Here is a 19539-nt window from a genome sequence, read left to right on the forward strand (position 1 = left end):
CAAATTTACAGTAAATTTTCAGATATTTTGTAGACATCTGAAAATAGTCACGACAAAATCCATGCTAAGAACAAGAACCAGAACAGATTGAGCGGGCTGGTGTTGCTGGCAACAGACTGATAGGTACACGTATTACCACATACTAAAAATGCAGTACAAGGCATAACTCACAACTTCTCCAGGTGGTTGAATGATTTTATGGTGCTATCAGCTGTTTTTATCTCAATTTGTGTACAATTATATAATTTTAGCCAGAGTCCATTAAGTATGTAAAACAGAAGAACTATACATTGGGTGCATTAATATCACTTACAAATTTAACACGGGCACATGTTCCATCTGTTCTACAGGATCTCACAATGAAAATAAATGTTACATGAATGGTGCAGCTCAAGCACATCAGTTACATTCCTAGAGAAGCACTTAATGACAAATTTGTTGCACAAATATGTAAGGAAGGCCAATTTCAGGGCCAACACATTCCTGTGACTACACTCATTGGTAGTGTCATATGTGTGCCCATCTGTTCAGATAAAGTGTGCACAGAATGCTTTGGAAATTTCTTATTCATTTTTCAAATGTTGTTTAGTTAATCAGTAATAAGTTTTTCAGGAACAGTAATATGGGTGTGAATGTTTGTAAAACTCTAAAAGTTACTTCAGGTGAATCAGTCTCTTGGAGTCACAATGCAAGAAAATATTTTCTTACCATGCTATGGAATTTCGAATTTCCGAACACAGGAAATCTACTCTACAGAAGGAAGCATTTGTGCTTTTGCATTTATGGCAGTCAGCCAAAACCAAAACAGTGTGCAAAAGTGTCACATAACAGCAGAGCTTGTCAAAACTGCCCATCTGGCTAAAGGAAGGTAAATAGAATTACCTGTGGATTCTGCCATGTACATGCCAAAGATGGCACACTCTTATCACAGAAACCGTCAGCATCCAATTAACATAAAAGAAATTTCCATGTGTTATAGGCAAGCTTACACATCTCAACTTATACATTAAATACTTTTTTCCAAGGGCTTGGCTTATCACAATCCTTAACATGACTTACTGTTGGCAGGTCTGTTACAGTGTGTTAAATATTTAACAATGTTATGTATGTAACTCTGTGCATTGAAATATTTCGTAATGTAAAGTTACTTCGCTGAAGAAAACCATAATAGCTTCCTGTATAGGTTTGACATGTTTCTGTTTCAGGTTGTAACAACCCCGTGCTGGATGTACTATATGACCAGTATGGCTTTCAGTTGGTCAGTGATTGTGTTTGAGATCAAAAAGATGCCTCCAGACTTGTCACCAACTTTATTGTCCCACTTGTGTATAATTTTATATATGTCCCTTTCATGGCTTAATGGTTTTTATCGTGTAACAATTGCTTTAGTTTTTGTTGAGGACTTCTCAAATCTTCTTAAAGAGGTAAGTCTCTAATTCTAACATTGATTCCATTGTAATAGAAAAACAAAATGTAGGGGATTTCTTATTTGTTTAATGAACTAGTGAATTTTTATGCCTGATGAAACTTACAATGTCAGTGGTGTCAGATGGCTATGTTAAAGAAATTTCAGCCTGCATGTAGTTTAGATTGTCACAAAATTTTGGTAAATCTGTGACCTAAAACATAATTGCTGTAATGGCTTTGCCTATTCTGGGCTGCTACACGTCAGGATGGATGAGAGAAATGGTGAGTGAGAATAAATTTATGCTGGTGTACAGTCACAGTGGCAGTACTGGCAGGTGTTCACACCATTCTGGATGTCCTGACAGCCTCACTGTGCTTGAAAATGCAGCCAATAGCGGAATGCACCTAGATGGTGATCACCCAGCAATGTGCATTACCTGGGTCACGGGCATCAGCTACTGAAACATCGAGCAGCCCACCCACAGGTGACACTGTGCATGCCGCTAGTGATTAAACAGTGTGGCCCATCCAGGTCCTCAAGAGTCTATCTATGCAGCCTTGCACTTTCTCTTGGTCACCACATGTGCAGTAGCAAACAGCAGATGCCCATTGCACAGCAGCAATGCCCTGTTCCACCACCACCACTATCCTGCCTACTCTCTCCCTCCCCCTTCCTCCCCCTACCCCCCTTCCCATCCAGGGAGCTAACAGTCCCTTCTGTGGGTATGTGTGTGGCGTGTGCGGGGGTCCCTGAGCTATTGCAGTTTCCTTCCTTTTTCCAGACTGAATTACCATCCCTGTTCCTTTCCTTCCCTGTCCTTGCTCCTTTCTCCTGCCCCCTCCTTTCCCTCTTGGTGGACTTCTTTATATCGACCTGGCTATCCTCCCAGCTTTGTTTCGGTATTTGCTATTTGGTTAGCTGTTTCCCCTCTCCTTTTTGGCGTTTTTTGGTTCCCTTGGGATTTGACCTCCATTTCCAACATTTCCCGTTCAGCGTGAGCCATTTGAGGATGAACTCCCTACCTAGTTTCCATGGTGCAGGTTTCTCTCCCCTTCCCCTCCCTTTTCCCCTTGCATCCTGGCCCCCTTCCTGCTAGGTCACCAGCATGGTAGCCAGTCAGTGTGGTGGGGCTGTTAAGTATCCACTTGACTGGGCCCCTTAACACAGGGGTCACACTGCTAGTACCTGAGCTGTTAATGCCTCGTGTATGCTAAGGAGTTGATGCTCATCACTTTGGGGCATCAGAACTACTGGCAATGCCTGCTGTGCCAGATGGCCCTTGCTGGGGCTGGGTGGTGCCCACAGGACGAGCCCCTGGTCGGAGTGGGTGGTACCAGGGTGGATGCCTTGCACATGTGACACAGGCTTCAACGTCCTGGCCATTCTGTGGCCATCTGTAAGAGCGATAGTAGACATTACACTCCTTCTGATCCTTTGACCTTCCCTTCCCTTCCCTTCCCTTCCCTGGCCACCCTCTGGGAAGAGGGTCAAGCTTGCCAGCTTGGGTTGAAACCTGTCCCTCAGTACCTGGTTTGTACCAGGACAGATCGCGCGAGTTTTGCCATGGCCAAGCCTTTGTTTTTTGTTTTGTTTTTTGTTTTTTTATGAAGACAACTGAAGAGAAGTATGGTGAAGTGGAATCCATGAGTAAAATGATGCGGTTTGATTTTTTGCTCATAAAGAGATTTTCTGCAGCCCTTTATGCTTGTGACCATCTTGGTTACATCCCAGTCTGTTGCACCCCACCAATCTTTGAACTCGGTACAGGGTATCATTTTCCATCTGGTTTTTCTTCTCCAAACTGACGAGGAAATTTGTGCAAACCTCGAGCGGCGAGGAGTCAGATTTATCCACTGTGTACAGCGAGGTCCTAAAAACAATCGCACCAATGCAGACGCCTTTATCCTGGCCTTCTAGGGGGATACTCTCCCAGAGAAGGTAATGGTAATGGTGATGGTGTATTGGTGTGATGTAAAACCTTACATTCCATCACTGATGAGATGCTTTAAATTAGAGATGGGCAAACTGAAACACCTAACTGTTTCAAAACAAATGAAACAGTACAATGTAATGTTTCGAAACAGTGAAACAGTTTGTGTCTTATAATTGTATAGGCCGTCACATTATATAATCTTGAGTGTCTACTGTATAAATATTGTCATAAAAACACAAATGAGGTGCGAGACCGCCAATCATATCGCAGAAAGTGTGAAACTTTCACTTAGGCGTCTTTGCAGTTCCATATTTCGTGTAGCAGCAAATGCACTGCTTTTGTGTCATGTGACTTTCATATTTTCCAATCGGCTGAGGTCAGACTTAATATGTTTGACATAACAGATTTTGCCAAACTCGTTTCCCTGTATTCTACTGCATAATTTTGATAGGTTTTATGAGTGATAATCTGTATGTGCTCTTGAAAAGGCATATCATGAGATATAATTTGAGATAACATCCTGGAAGTGAGGCACTGAATTAACATTTATGAGTATGCCACTCACACTTTTACTACCCGCAGATAAATTTTCCATTGTTTGTCACACAGAGCAGGATGCAAAGTGACTGATGCACACAGATCAAAAAATTACCATAACAGACTGGAGGATATAGTGCAATGGTCAAGTATGGCAGTTTCTCATCAAACATTCACAAGTTAGCTGGATACATCTCATAGTAAGTACACTTGATAGAATAGGAAAACATTTCAAGGTAACTGAAATGCAGAGATTCATATGTTTCTTTGAAGTATAAAATCCAGACGAAAATTTAAAGCAGTTCCTACAGTGTAATGCCTTTGTGATACCTGTATCATGGCAAATCTGCCTCTACACCACTTATAGTTCTTGCTAAAGAAGTTTGTTTGAGGTACAGGTACATGGAGTTCCCTCAAGTAGTCACAGCAAGCAGATGTATTACCATTTTATTATATACTTGCCCAGGAAATCGGAGATGAAATTACGTTGTTATAGAAATGCAATTTTTATCACAGTATCTGAACGCCAAAAACAAAAGTATCGTACAATTGTTGATTTGCCTGAGAATTTTTTATCATACACAAGTATGAAGATGCCTATAGTTTAATAACCAAACACAGCACATTTACAAAAATATACATGCAAACATATACATACACAAATCAGATAATTATTCTTAAACACAAATGAATAAATAACATACTAAAAAAAAATTAAACTCGCTGAATGGTGAGCAAAAACGTGTCTTCTGTGTGCAACAAGTTTGAGAAAAATGTTCTTGTAAGGTAGCTACATACACAGTTCAGTGGACTAAACAAAATACAATCAAATATAAATTCAGTGCACTCTGTCCAGAGAAGAACAAAATCAATTGAAATTTTCCTGTTTCATTTCTGAGTAGATCTGTTGTGACTATTCTAAGTTGTAGTTTAGAAATATCATTTTTGATACTTTTTTGCTTGAAAGACGGGATCGTCTGTCTGTTATTGTTTGCCCCCGCTTTGAAAATATGCGCTCACATGGAACAGAGGTGGCCATAATACAAAGAAGTCATTTCATTATTTCAAACAGTGTAGGAAACAACACATGATTTTATTTCCACCACAGCAATGGATCTTGTGATCTGTGTATCAGTGGCATCTTCATATATTTATCAAGCTCGACTATACTTGCAGCACGTGGATTGTCTACACTTTGGATCAAGCCACCTACAGCTTGGTCAAAATCTTGCCAAATGTTGCCACTGCTAGAAGTGAATGTGCTCACCTCAACTGGTTTGGCTGGTGGCGGATTTTCTGTAGAACACAGTGGGTTTCTGTCATATTGCACAGCACTTGTTAATTATGGCATCTTTTGTTTCTTTTAATTGATGTCCAGTTTTTCGAAAACCATCCTCCCTGAAGTGAGGACCCAGTAATGTTGCCTCACAAGCAATTGCTTTATCTGCAAACTTTTGAACGAGGCGGGTACAGATTCCATCGTCAAGTTTAGCAATTACTGTATTAGTGGCTTCATTGCTGTGATCTGAGTTTTTGTGTCTCAGACAATGACTTTGTAAACCTTTGCTTAATAAGACAACTTTTGACAAGGTTACATTTCTTTCACTGCTAATTTCTGTTGTGACTTGTTCAAAAGGAGATAGTATTTCACAAGATTTTTCAATAACTAACCAGTCTTCATTTGACAGTTTTGTTTGTGAATCCACACTGAGGATGGCAAGGGTGCTTTGCAAAGGCTCTTTGATTTTCAAAAGCCTGTCAAACATTTCATATGTGGAATTCCATCTCGTAGGGCAATCTTGTTTCGGTGTTAAAATAGGAATGCCCATTTGCTTCTGAATATTGTGTAATTTCTCAAGTGCTTGAGGACTTCTTTTGAAAAATTCCACTATTGGCTTCACCTTTGCCCTTGTGTCTGTAATTGGTTCAAGGCTTGCTTGCACGATTAAATTCAGTGTATGTGCAAAACAAGGTACATGCCACCATTTGCACTTCATCACTGCCTTCACCATATTAGGTGCGTTATCTGTAGTGCAAGCTACAATTTTATTGGTGATACCCCCAAGTTGAAGTCACATTTTGTAATTCATTGGAAATGTTTTCTGCTGTATGCTTGTCATGGAATTTAAAACTAGATAACAAATATGACTTCAGATTGCAGTTTTCATCAATGAAGTGAGCAGTCACTGCAATATAATTCTCATTTTTCACAGATGTCCATCCATCAGTTGTAATGCAGATGTAGGATGCAGCTTGCACTGCACATCTTACTCGCACTAGTGTGCTGTCGAACACTTGAGAGAGTAAACTGTGGGAGAGTGTTTTTCTACTTGGTGGTCCATAGTTTTCATTTAATAAATGTCATTTTTCTAAACTCTACACTCTCAACTACATTAAATGGAAGGTATTCTTTAACAAGAAGTCTTAAAATCTGTTAGTCTATTTTGGCTCGTTTGGATGAAGGCACTGGTCTTGATGCAAATCCAGTAATCTTTGTTTGTTTACCACACCTACCCAGAACTGAACTGGTGGAAGTGCTGGGTTTTTCTTGCACACATTGTTCATCTTGACGCACAGGCACTGGAATGGCAGATTCCTGAACAGTTGCTGTGGAAACTGAACTGGTTTCGTCACTGCCCAGATTCGTAAAGACTGATTTCGAACGAGTTTCACTTAAATTAACTGTTGGATGCTTATGTCGCAAGTGTCTGTTTAAGCAAGAAGTTGAACTACTTTTAAACGACAACACTGCCGAGCACAAGTTACATTTAATTTTCTCAGGATTTATCTTCATAAAATAATCCCACACCGGACTTCGTAACGCCATAGCTGAAGACAGAACTACTAACACGAACTGTACTGGAGGCGGGAAAAAATTGCAGAAACAATGGGTATGCTACTGGGATTCCCACATTTCGTTAGTATGGATAATATATACCCAGCCTGCTAATCTCCATACACACAAAAGAAATCATTGTGGAGAATAGGCACATTGACTATAGACTCACAAATAAAGCCACATAATTCGAATAAATGACAAAATATAAGAGAGAAAAATTTTTGTCCCTTAAGGTGTTTCGAATCATTACTATAAATCCACCATGCTTCTCAGCCCTTCCCGTTCACCATTACATCATCAATGATCCGTCAATTATATTGCTTTTCAAGTGCATCCAATTTACGTATATGTCTAAAAATTGCCACTCTACGCCTTTTCTAATTCAAAATGTAGGTTTACTTGAGTTTTTTAATATGATTACTGTACATAAACAGATAAGCATATGTTATAGGAGATGTGTAATTTAACTGAATGTTTTTCACACTTTTATTATTTTGAATGCCCATAGTGTGCTTTATTTTATTGTTTGTTAGTGTTTATAAAGTTTATATTACACCATTTCGGAATAGAGCAATCAATTAGAAACGAAGCTTTATTTTCGGAAATCTTAAGCTTCATGCTGTTGTGTGTCAAAAGGATTTCGACACTCTTGAAAGAGTTCGATGAAGTAGTATATTAAACGTATTTCTGTATCTGTGCCATGCCCGAATCTCGTCAGAGACAAAGCGAAATGAAACATCACTGTTTTGATACAGTTAGTCCGTTCCAAGCACAAGTGGACTGAAACAGCGTTATTTTGAAACGATACAGTTTCTGTGGCTGGCTCGAGATCGAATCAGGTCCCGTTATCCGACACAGAGCGGAATGAAACACCACTGTTTCGAAACAGTGAAACAGCAGTTTCGAAACAATGAAACAGTTACACGTATCGATACACTGTTCCGAAACAGTGAAACAGTAGCCAAGTCTACTTTAAATGCTTACGGTTTGGACACGTCGTCCTGCTGCGCCAATGATCCCCTCTGCAGTGACTGTGGGCACCCCCTCCATGAGAGGAGTGCCTGTGCTGCCCTGCCAGTGTGCATCAATTGTAATGCGTAGTATCCTCTATGCTCGGCAGCATGCATCAGGTGTACGTGAATGAATGACGGATTCAAGAGTACAAGACTTTAGATTGACTTACCTTCAGCGAGGCTTGTCGAAAGTATGACCAGCTCCATCCTGTGCCTCTAACTTCTATTTTTGTTTCAGTTATGTCCAATCCCCTTGTACCCCCTCCTCTAAGCCCCACCCAGTTTGCCCCCACACCCACACCTTCACCTTCACCTTTACCCTCACCCTAACTCTCGCCCTCCCCATCAGTACCCATACCCACCCCCTTCAGGTGCTGCTCCCCCTCCTCCACTGGAGAAGTGTTCCCCTTCTTTGGCAGCCACCAGTACCGGAGCTCCCTCCCAGGACGTCTCTTCCCAGCACCCTCGTGAAAGGCAATCTGCAGCTCCACATCGGCCGCGTGCTCCACAGTTGGTGGGCACCAAGATTGCCAGGTGTCATTGCGTGCTGGACATCGCTGCAGTCTGCCCTTCTCTTCCTTCACAAGAGAAGCAGCAGAAACAAAAGAACAAGGGCAAGGCTGCTCCGGTACCCTCTGAGGTGCTACCTTCTCCTCCAGCCAATGAACCATCAGTCTGCCCCACCTATATGGACATTACCCCATCCTTATCAGTGACAGATGCCGACTCAGCGGCATGACTGGCTCCGGTCTGTTCACTTCTCATTTGGACTCCAGCTTGAGAATCCTCCAGTGGAATTATAATAGCTATTTGCGTCACCTCCCAGAGTTGTAGCACCTTCTTTCCTCCTCTTCTGCTGCTTGCATTGCTCTCCAGGAGACCCATTTTGTCAGTTCCTACTCACCCACACTTCATGGGTTCCATGCTTTGTCAGAACCGAATTGGCCCATTGTGAGCTTCTGATGGTGTTCGCATTGTTAGTAAATGGGTTCCCCTCCATACCACCCTGGAAGCAATTACTGTCAGGGTCCATCTGGCCACTACAATAACAATTGGTAATCTCTACCTCCTGCTTGACAGGCCACCCACATCCCTTGCCCTAGCCACCCTTCAACAACTCCCTTCTCCCTTTCTGCTTGTAGGGGATTTTAATGCCCACAGCCCTCTTTGGGGTAGTCAAAAGACTGCTGCCCTGGCCAGGACAGTTGGAGCTGTTCTGGCAGGGCTTGTCCTCTGTCTACTAAACACCGGTGCTCCTGCACACTTCAGTGTGGCACATGGCACTCTCTCTGCCATTGACCTACCCATCTGCAGTCCCGGACACCTTCCCTTCATTCAGTGGGGTGTACATCATGACTTATGTGACAGCGATCATTACCCGATTGTTTTGAGCTTCCTTCAGTGTATCTCAATCTGTCAACCTCCCAGGTCAGCCTTCTCTAAAGCTGATTGGGGTGCCTTCTCCTCTACCACCATCCCCCCTGTACTACCACACAGTAGTATTGATGAGTCTACGCAGCCTTTGACTGCCACCATTCATGCTACAGCTGTTTCAGCCATCACTTCTTCCTTGCCCCCCCCCCCCCCCCCCCAATCAGATGATGGTCCCTTGGTAGACTCAAGAAATTCCTATGGCCATAAAACCACTGCTGTGCTCTTCAATGCTCGAAGTGGCACCATTGTACTGCTCTCCTTCTGGCCTCTGAACGATTCTGCACCCAGACCCGTTACCTAATCAAATCTCAGAAATGGATTTGGGATTTGCTGGGAATGATATGTTGCTGCCATAGGACCCCCCCCCCCCCCCCCCCCCCCTTTCACAAGTCTGGGTGAAACTGCGGCGAACTTTTGGCCCTCGTTGTCATACCAGCATTGCAGGAATTTCTGTGCATGGTGTTGTACTTACCATCTGGACTTTGTTGCAGAGTATTTTGCTCAACACTTTGCCCAAGCCTCTGCATCAACTCAGTATCTGCCCAGTGCTCAGAACGACTGCCTTTGTCTTCTGTTGCTTGCTGCTTCGCTGCTTGGATCCTTATAAAGCCCCATTTAGAGAGTGGGAATTCACCAGCACCCTTGCCCTTTGTCAAGATATGGCTCCTGGGCCAGATTAGATGCATAACCAAATGCCCTAACACTTATCGGTGGCTGGCAACCGTTGTATACTGACCCTTTTCAACCATCTGTGGAGTGAGGGGGGTATTTCCTACCCAGTGGCCGGAAAGTTTTGTTAGTCTGGTGTTGAACCCTGGGAAGCCTCCTCTTCAGTTGGATAGCTGTCATCCAATTAGCCTTACCAACACCCTCTGCAAGCTCCTTGAATGCCTGGTGAGTCGGTGGCTGTTTTCGATCCTTGAATCCTGCAACCTTTTGTCGTAGACTCAAGGTGGTTTTCGCTGTGGCTGCTCCACAGTGGATAACTTAGTCCACCTGGAGTCTACTATGCGGTCGGCTTTTGCCCATCAGCAAAACCTCATTGCAGTCTTCTTTGACTTACATAAAGCCTACGGCACCACCAGGTGCCATCACATCCTCACCTTCCTTCACGACTGGGGCCTTCGTGGTGCTCTGGCACTCTGCCCGTTTTTATCTGTAACTTTCTTTCTCGTTGCTCTTTCCGGGTACAAGTTGGTTCCTCATGCAGCACTTCCCATTGGCAAGAAAATGGGGTTCCAAAGGATTCTGTGCTGAGCATCCCTCTTTCTCGTTGCCATTAATGAACTGGTGGCAGCTGCTAGGCAGACTGTGCCCCCTCTTTGTATGCTGACAATTTTTGTATCTACCGTATTTACTCGAATCTACGCCGCACTCAAATCTAAGCCGCACCTGAAAAATGACTCGAAATAAAGGAAAAAAAAATTCTGAATCTAAGCCGCACCTGACATTTGAAACTCGAAATTCAAGGGGAGAGAAAAGTTTTACGCCGCACCTCCAAATTGAAACAAAGTTGGTCCATTGCAATATGAGACACAATTTAGGTCAAATGAATGACGATACACCTACAGTAGTTTAGTTAGAGTCGTAAGCTTAGCAGTTAAGCTTTACCAGGTAGCCATTGCTATGCGTCAGACGCTCCGTCCGTATTTATACGGGTACCCTTTCATTTTTACGTGCTTCGTCTGGTTTGAATCAATTGCTTATTTTGCTTTGATCTGATAAGTGCCGTTCTCTTTGTTATAGGTGTTTACGTCACTCTAAGCTGAAAATGCATTACTGTACTGTGTCATGCATTGTTTGTCGCATTCTGATAGTGCGTGTTTACGGCCTGTCGGCGCTTGCAGCATGGCTTGCTTTTGTGCGCGCTATCGCGGCTTACAATAAAAAGAGAGGAATCGTCTCATTAGCGAAACAATGGCAAGAGAATGCTATTTGTTGTTACTTACACTGCTGCTTTCTTCGATAATGATCAACAAGAACCAAATAATAGACTGCGTATGATAGAACATGTTCTGAACGAGAGTTAGGCGAAAATTTTTCTCCGTTTGAAAATCTTTGCGGCCGCTTCTTTAGTACATCAAATTCCGCACAGAAATTAGTCGCCTTAGATTTAAAAATCTAGTCAGTTGCCGTGCTTCATTACTGACTGTATCACTATTAGGCATAAGAATAAGAAGATTATAAACATGACATGATACGTATATTCTTCCGCGTTTGCTGTTGTCTCTCTAGTTTTGTAGTTTATTAGGCAGACAGGATTTAAATGAGATAGCAGCAAACACGAAAGAATACATGGCAAAATGTTTATATTCGTATTATTTTTATGGTGAAGAGAATACTGTATGTGATTCACTTTTCATCAGGTTCTTATTAGCAACCATCACTTCTCACAGGTAGGAAAAAGTTCAGAACATAGAGTTGGCCATATTGACAAACGTCCCAAACAGTCTTGCCAGTCGGATTTTCGTAGTACATTGTAATTCTGCTACATTCGAAGATGAACAATACGGAATTTATATTTACTTCGTTGGATAATGGATGAGAATGCAGTGGTCGAACAATATGGAATTTATATTTACTTCGTTGGATAATGTATGAGAATGCAGTGGTCGAAACTCGGGGCGGAGAGAAAAAGCTCATCTTCCACCTTTTTTTTAAAATTTATTTACTAACGCAGAGGTTTTGGCGCCAGTATTTATCTTCGTGCCTACAAAGCGTGCCTGTGTAGCGCTACATATATTCGACGGCAGAACTTCAGTTTGCTTTGCACTCAATTCTAAGCCGCAGGCAGTTTTCCAGATTACAAAAACTGGAAAAAAGTGCGCCTTAGATTCGAGTAAATACGGTATGTCGCTTCCTCTGCCATGGGCACGCAGTCTTCAGGGGGCAATCTACTGGGTGTAATCTTTGGCTCTCTCCCATGGCTTTCAGTTTTCAGTGGCCAAGTCGTGCGTCATGCATTTCTGCCATTGTCATACAGTCCATCCCCATCCAGACCTGTTCCTTGATGGCCAGTCCCTCGAGGTGATGGACACCTATCACTTCCTGGGTCTGCTCCTCAATGGCTGGTTGACATGGCTCCCTCATCTTCACCAGTTGAAGAGGACATGCTGGTTACTTCTCAATCTTCTTAGATGTCTGTGAAATACCACCTGGGGTGTGCCCCCCCCCCTCTGCGGGTCCGGGGTAAGAATAGGCCCACGGTATTCCTGCCTGTCGTAAGAGGCGACTAAAAGGAGTTTCAACCATTTCGGCCTTCAATGTGATGGTCCCCATTGGGGTTTGACCTCCATTTTTCAAAATTCTACAGAAGTAAGAGGCTTTTTGGGGAAGGACACCTTACGTGGAGTATCACTGGTCCTCAGTGCACTAAGACCTTGACAATCATCATCGTGACGGCATTGTAACTGCACCCACTGTTCATCAATTTGAGCCTAAACACCTGATGGGTTGCACAGGTTATGCCCGTAGTGTGTCCCCATCTACACCTTTGATCATGATGGACTTTCCATGGTACCCGAAATCCAGCACGGTACCCAGCCCATTGTGGTGGGGTTGTCACGTACCCTCTAGGTTGTTGTAGCCCCCTGACAACACAGGGATTGTACTGCTGATACCTGAGCTGCACGCTCCGCACATAAGCCAAGGAGTAGATGCCCGTCTACCTGGGGCATCAGGACTCCCAGCAACGGTCATCCTGCCAGGTGGCCCTTGCTGAGGCTGGGTGGCGCCTGTGGGGAGAGGCCCTGGTCGGAGTGGGTGGCATCGGGGCAGACGTTTCGCAGATGAAACGTCAACATGCATTAGGTCACTCTGCGGTCGCGTGTTCTAAGAGGAAAGGTTCTCTCTCTCTGGTCCTTCTGCCTTTCCCCCCTTGGCCACTCCCTGGGAGGAAGGACAGGCCCGCCGGCTTGGGGCGAAATACTTCCCCTGCTATTTAGTCTGCTCTCGGACTGATGGGGGGGACGTTTGCCACCTCCAAGCCCATGTTCTTTGTACAGCATATCGAGGATATCTTCGGAGAAATCGAGTCTCTTAGTAAAATGCATTTGGGGTCCATTCTCATAAAGACCACCTCCGTTACAGTCAGCGGTGCTCCAGGCATGTGACCGACTAGGGGACATCAGTGTCCATTGTCCAACATCTGGCGCTCAATAGGACGCAGAGGATTATTTTCCATCGCGACCTCCTGCTGCAATCTGATGAGCTCAGGGCCAACCTGGAGCGCCATGGCGTGCGTTTCGTCCGGTGAGTCCAGCGTGGCCCCGAAGATCGCCGCGTCGACACTGGGGCCTTTACCTTCTCCGGGAGAACATTCCCCTTGAAGGCGAGGATAAAGGTGATGTGCTACCGGTGCGACGTGCGACCTTATGTCCTGCCTCCTATACGATGCTTTCGCTGTTTGCACTTTGGGCACATGTCATCACAGTGTGAAGCTGAGCCCCTTTGTGGCGATAGCGGACGTCCTCTTCGTGAGGGACATACATGCACCCCACCACCTCGGTGCGTCAATTGTCCTGGTCTCCAATCGCCTAGATCTTTAGACTGCCCTGCCTATCAGAAGGAGAAAATGATACAAGAATTGAAAACTTTGGACAGTCTGTCTTATTCTGAGGCCAGGAAGAAATATGACCTCCTCCATCCCGTGATGTTGACAATGTCGTTTTCTTCAGTCGTGTCCACTCCTTCTGCAGTATCCTCACCCCTATCCTGTCCCCCCTCTGCCTCCTCACCCCATCCGGGGTCTATGCCTCCGCCTCCCAAATCCCTCCCTTCCGAATCATCCTCCCTCATGGCCCCTGCCCCAGGGGCCCCTCCTCCTCTGGCACCTGAGAAGTGATCCTCTTCTCAGGTGTCCATCAGGGAAACGTTACGGACCGCGGCTTCTGAGGTCTGGCGTTCAGAAAAGGACCCCGAGCGTGAGGACTTTCTTCGGGTCCAGCCCCCACAGCCTACCATCCCTTTGACTCATCGGTCTTCCAAGAAGGTCTCAAAGAAGTAGTCTTTATCCCCTCTCCACCCCAGCGCATTTTGTCTGATGCTCCATCTGACAGTCGCTGCTCCCGGCCGTCCTCTGTTTTGCCAGGATGCTCTGCTGCCAGGCGCTCAGAATGCCTCTCGCCAACGGACAATGCTGCCCCTCCTGCGCAACCCAGGAATGTGGCTGCAGCTGGCGACTACTTGATGGAACAGGATCCGCCTCACGATGGTTGTAACGATGTTCCCTCGAAACCTGGCCCTCCGCGGCCGTCGAGGTGACCAGCTCTTCCCCTGTTTTGTCCCCCCTTTCTCTAACTCGCGATGGCTCTGTTACATTGGAACATAAGAGGTATTCGATCTAATCGGGATGAATTAAAACTGCTCCTCAGCTTTCACTGTCAGCACGTCATCGGTCTCCAGGAAACGAAGTTACGCCCAACTGACAGTATTGCTTTTACCCACTATACCTCAGAGCGATCTGACCTAACCCCTGTGGACGGTATTCCAGCTGATCGTGAGTTCATGTTGCTCATCCGGCACGATGTCTATTACCATCCCATCCCATTGACCACCCCACTCCAAGCAATAGCTGTCCGTATTACTCTTTCTGCCTTTACTTTTTCTGTTTGTACCGTCTACACTCCATCTTCATCCGCAGTTAGTTGGGCCGACATGATGCACCTGATCGCTCAGCTTCCTCTGCCGTTTTTATTGTTTGGCGACTTCAATGCCTATCATCCACTTTGGGGTTCTCCTGCATCCTGTCAGAGAGGCTCCCTCTTGGCGGATGTTTTTCACCATCTCAATCTTGTCTGCCTCAATACTAGTGCCCCCATTTTCCTCTCGGACTCTACACATACCTACTCCCACTTGGACCTCTCGATCTGTTCTACCAATCTTGCCCGTCGGTTCGAGTGGTATGTCCTTTCTGACACCTATTAGTGACCATTTCCCCTGTGTCATTCGTCTCCTGCACCACACCCCATCCCCACGTCCTTCGAGCTGGAACATACCAAACGCTGACTGGGGACTTTACTCCTCCCTGGTGACCTTTCCGGACCAAGATTTTCTCAGCTGTGACAGTCAGGTCAAATACCTCACGGCTGTTACCATCAATGCTGTCGAACGTTCCATTCCTTGTACTACCTCATCTTCACGTAACGTTTCAGTCCCCTGGTGGAATGAGGCTTGCAGAGACGCTATCTGTGCTCGACGATGTGCTTTACGCACGTTTCACCGCCATCCTATGCTGGCGAATTGTATTAATTACAAACGACTCAGAGCGCAATCTCGTCGAGTCATCAAAGACAGCAAAAAAGCTTGTTGGGCCTCTTTCACCAGCTCCTTTAACAGTTTTACTCCCTCTTCTGTCGTCTGGGGTGGCCTGTGCTAGCTGTCAGGCATGAAGGCCCACTCCTCGATACCTGGCCTGACTTAAGGTAATGAGGTATTTGTGGACCCTCTGGGTGTCTAAAACACCTCGGCCACTTTTTGGCAGAGGTTTCAAGCTCCTCCCATTACCACCCTGCCTTCCTTCCCAGAAAAGAGGCAGAAAAGGCTCGGTGACCTTCGTTCCACTCGCTGAATCTGGAAGATTATAATGCCCCCTTTACCATACGGGAACTCGAACATGCACTTGCACTGTCCCGGTCCTCTGCTCTGGGGCAAGATGCCATTCACATTCAGATGCTGACACACCTTTCTCCGGCAGGCAAATGCTTTCTTCTTCGTACTTCTAACCACGTCTGGACCGAAGGTCAGGTCCCCATGCATTGGCGTGAGGACATCTTTGTTCCCATACCGAAACCTGGGAAGGATAGACACCTTCGTTGTAGTTACCACCCCATTTCTCTTACAAGCTCTGTCTGTAAGGTGATGGAGCACATGGTTCATGCTCGGTTAGTTTGGATTCTTGAATCTCGACGGCTACTTACTAATGTTAAAGGCATTTTCGTCGACGCCGCTCCGCTGTTGACCACCTTGTGACCTTCTTGACATTCATCATGAACAACTTTTTGTGAAAGCGCCAAACGGTAGCTGTGTTCTTCGATTTGGAGAAGGCTTAAGATACCTGTTGGAGAGGAGGTATCCTCCGCACTATGCACAGGTGGGGCCTACGTGGTCACCTGAATCTTTTTATTGATTCATTTTTAACAGATCGAATGTTTAGGGTACGTCTGGGTTCCGTATTGTCCGACGTCTTCCTTCAGGAGAACGTAGTGCCTCAGGGCTCCGTTTTGAGCGTAGCCCTTTTTGCCATAGCGATCAATCCCATTATGGACTGCATTCCACCTAACGTCTCCGGCTCTTTTCGTCGATGACTTCGTGATCTACTGCAGTGCCCAGAGAACATGCCTCCTCGTGTGCTGCCTTCAGCATTGTCTTGACAGCCTATACTCATGGAGTGTAGGTAATGGCTTCTGGTTCTCTGAAGAGAAGATGGTGTGCATCAACTTTTGGCGATACAAAGCATTCCTTACATCTCGCCTTTGTGGAGTCGGCAAAGTTTTTTGCGCTCACATTGGACAGGAAACTTTGTTGGTCTCCGCATATCTCTTATTTGGCTGCCCGTTGTACTTGTTCCCTTAATGTCCTCAGTGTTCTTAGTGGTTCATCTTGGGGAGCGGATCGCACTGTCCTGCTTCGCTTATATCAGTCCATAGTCCGATCAAAGCTGGATTATGGGAGCCTTGTCTACTCGGCCATCCCTCTTATGCCATCTCAACTCATCCATCATCGGGGGTTATGTCTTGCAACCAGAGCATTCTGTACCAGTCCCGTCGAGTCTTTATGCTGAAGCTGCCGAATTACCATTGACCTACTGGCGCAATGTACTGCTTTGTCGGTATGCCTGCCGGCTGTTGTCAATGCTAGACCACCCCTCTTATCAGTCCTTCTTAGACGATTCTCTCAACTGTCAGTACGGGTTGTATGTGTCTGCCCTGCTGCCCCCCGGAGTCCGCTTCCGTCGCCTGCTTCGACAATTGGGTTTTGCCCTCCCTACCACCTTGAGAGAGGGTGAGAGCCTGACACCACTTTGGCTCCAGGCCCTGGTTCGCATTCATCTTGACCTCTGCTCGCTCCCGAAGGAGGCTACTGCGGATGCAGTGTATTGCTCATGGTTTGTCGAACTTCGTGCGCGACTCGCCAATAATACTTCTATCTCCCCCCCCCCCCCCCCCCCACCCCCCCGGGGGGGTCCACAAACACTTTTGTGGATACATGTGTAGCGAACACCCCGAGCTAATGTGGCCTTCCTTCTTTTCCGGGCTGCATACTGCATACCTTCCCTTTCCGCATCCTTCCCCATACCCCATCTTCGAACCCCACCCCTCACCTCTGCCTCTTTCTGTCCCTTTCTCCCCCTCTGGGAATACGTTTTGTGCCTGCGTCTGGAGACACACTCCGGAATGTAACACATTCTTTGCTTTCTCTGGTTGAAAGACTTCGTCCTTCCTTTGTCCTTCCTTACCTTTTCTCTTTTCCTTGCCTTTTCTCTTTTCCTTGCCTTTTCTCTTTTCCTTACCTTTTCTCTTTTCCTTACCTTTTCTCTTTTCCTTACCTTTTCTCTTTTCCTTACCTTTTCTCTTTTCCTTGCCTTTTCTCTTTTCCTTGCCTTTTCTCTTTTCCTTGCCTTTTCTCTTTTCCCTGGCTTTTCTCTTTTCCCTGGCTTTTCCCCTTTCCCTGGCTTTTCCCCTTTCCCTGGCTTTTCCCCTTTCCCTGGCTTTTCCCCTTTCCCTGGCTTTTCCCCTTTCCCTGGCTTTTCCCCTTTCCCTGGCTTTTCCCCTTTCCCTGGCTTTTCCCCTTTCCCTGGCTTTTCCCCTTTCCCTGGCTTTTCCCCTTTCCCTGGCTTTTCCCCTTTCCCTGGCTTTTCCCCTTTCCCTGGCTTTTCCCCTTTCCCTGGCTTTTCCCCTTTCCCTGGCTTTTCCCCTTTCCCTGGCTTTTCCCCTTTCCCTGGCTTTTCCCCTTTCCCTGGCTTTTCCCCTTTCCCTGGCTTTTCCCCTTTCCCTGGCTTTTCCCCTTTCCCTGGCTTTTCCCCTTTCCCTGGCTTTTCCCCTTTCCCTGGCTTTTCCCCTTTCCCTGGCTTTTCCCCTTTCCCTGGCTTTTCCCCTTTCCCTGGCTTTTCCCCTTTCCCTGGCTTTTCCCCTTTCCCTGGCTTTTCCCCTTTCCCTGGCTTTTCCCCTTTCCCTGGCTTTTCCCCTTTCCCTGGCTTTTCCCCTTTCCCTGGCTTTTCCCCTTTCCCTGGCTTTTCCCCTTTCCCTGGCTTTTCCCCTTTCCCTGGCTTTTCCCCTTTCCCTGGCTTTTCCCCTTTCCCTGGCTTTTCCCCTTTCCCTGGCTTTTCCCCTTTCCCTGGCTTTTCCCCTTTCCCTGGCTTTTCCCCTTTCCCTGGCTTTTCCCCTTTCCCTGGCTTTTCCCCTTTCCCTGGCTTTTCCCCTTTCCCTGGCTTTTCCCCTTTCCCTGGCTTTTCCCCTTTCCCTGGCTTTTCCCCTTTCCCTGGCTTTTCCCCTTTCCCTGGCTTTTCCCCTTTCCCTGGCTTTTCCCCTTTCCCTGGCTTTTCCCCTTTCCCTGGCTTTTCCCCTTTCCCTGGCTTTTCCCCTTTCCCTGGCTTTTCCCCTTTCCCTGGCTTTTCCCCTTTCCCTGGCTTTTCCCCTTTCCCTGGCTTTTCCCCTTTCCCTGGCTTTTCCCCTTTCCCTGGCTTTTCCCCTTTCCCTGGCTTTTCCCCTTTCCCTGGCTTTTCCCCTTTCCCTGGCTTTTCCCCTTTCCCTGGCTTTTCCCCTTTCCCTGGCTTTTCCCCTTTCCCTGGCTTTTCCCCTTTCCCTGGCTTTTCCCCTTTCCCTGGCTTTTCCCCTTTCCCTGGCTTTTCCCCTTTCCCTGGCTTTTCCCCTTTCCCTGGCTTTTCCCCTTTCCCTGGCTTTTCCCCTTTCCCTGGCTTTTCCCCTTTCCCTGGCTTTTCCCCTTTCCCTGGCTTTTCCCCTTTCCCTGGCTTTTCCCCTTTCCCTGGCTTTTCCCCTTTCCCTGGCTTTTCCCCTTTCCCTGGCTTTTCCCCTTTCCCTGGCTTTTCCCCTTTCCCTGGCTTTTCCCCTTTCCCTGGCTTTTCCCCTTTCCCTGGCTTTTCCCCTTTCCCTGGCTTTTCCCCTTTCCCTGGCTTTTCCCCTTTCCCTGGCTTTTCCCCTTTCCCTGGCTTTTCCCCTTTCCCTGGCTTTTCCCCTTTCCCTGGCTTTTCCCCTTTCCCTGGCTTTTCCCCTTTCCCTGGCTTTTCCCCTTTCCCTGGCTTTTCCCCTTTCCCTGGCTTTTCCCCTTTCCCTGGCTTTTCCCCTTTCCCTGGCTTTTCCCCTTTCCCTGGCTTTTCCCCTTTCCCTGGCTTTTCCCCTTTCCCTGGCTTTTCCCCTTT

The 19539-nt window shown here is 46.4% G+C and overlaps 1 protein-coding gene across 1 annotated transcript in view; it reads left to right on the forward strand.

The window, feature by feature from the left end:
* LOC126184347 (ceramide synthase 6-like) overlaps positions 1-19539 on the forward strand; it is a 98531-nt gene that overhangs the window by 21544 nt on the left and 57448 nt on the right. Inside the window, exon 3 of the mRNA XM_049926726.1 lies at positions 1206-1424. Coding sequence (XP_049782683.1) covers positions 1206-1424 — 219 coding nt within the window. The remainder of the gene's footprint in view (positions 1-1205; positions 1425-19539) is intronic.

Source organism: Schistocerca cancellata, chromosome 4, assembly GCF_023864275.1.
Source record: "Schistocerca cancellata isolate TAMUIC-IGC-003103 chromosome 4, iqSchCanc2.1, whole genome shotgun sequence".
Classification (NCBI taxonomy): Eukaryota; Metazoa; Arthropoda; class Insecta; order Orthoptera; family Acrididae; genus Schistocerca; species Schistocerca cancellata.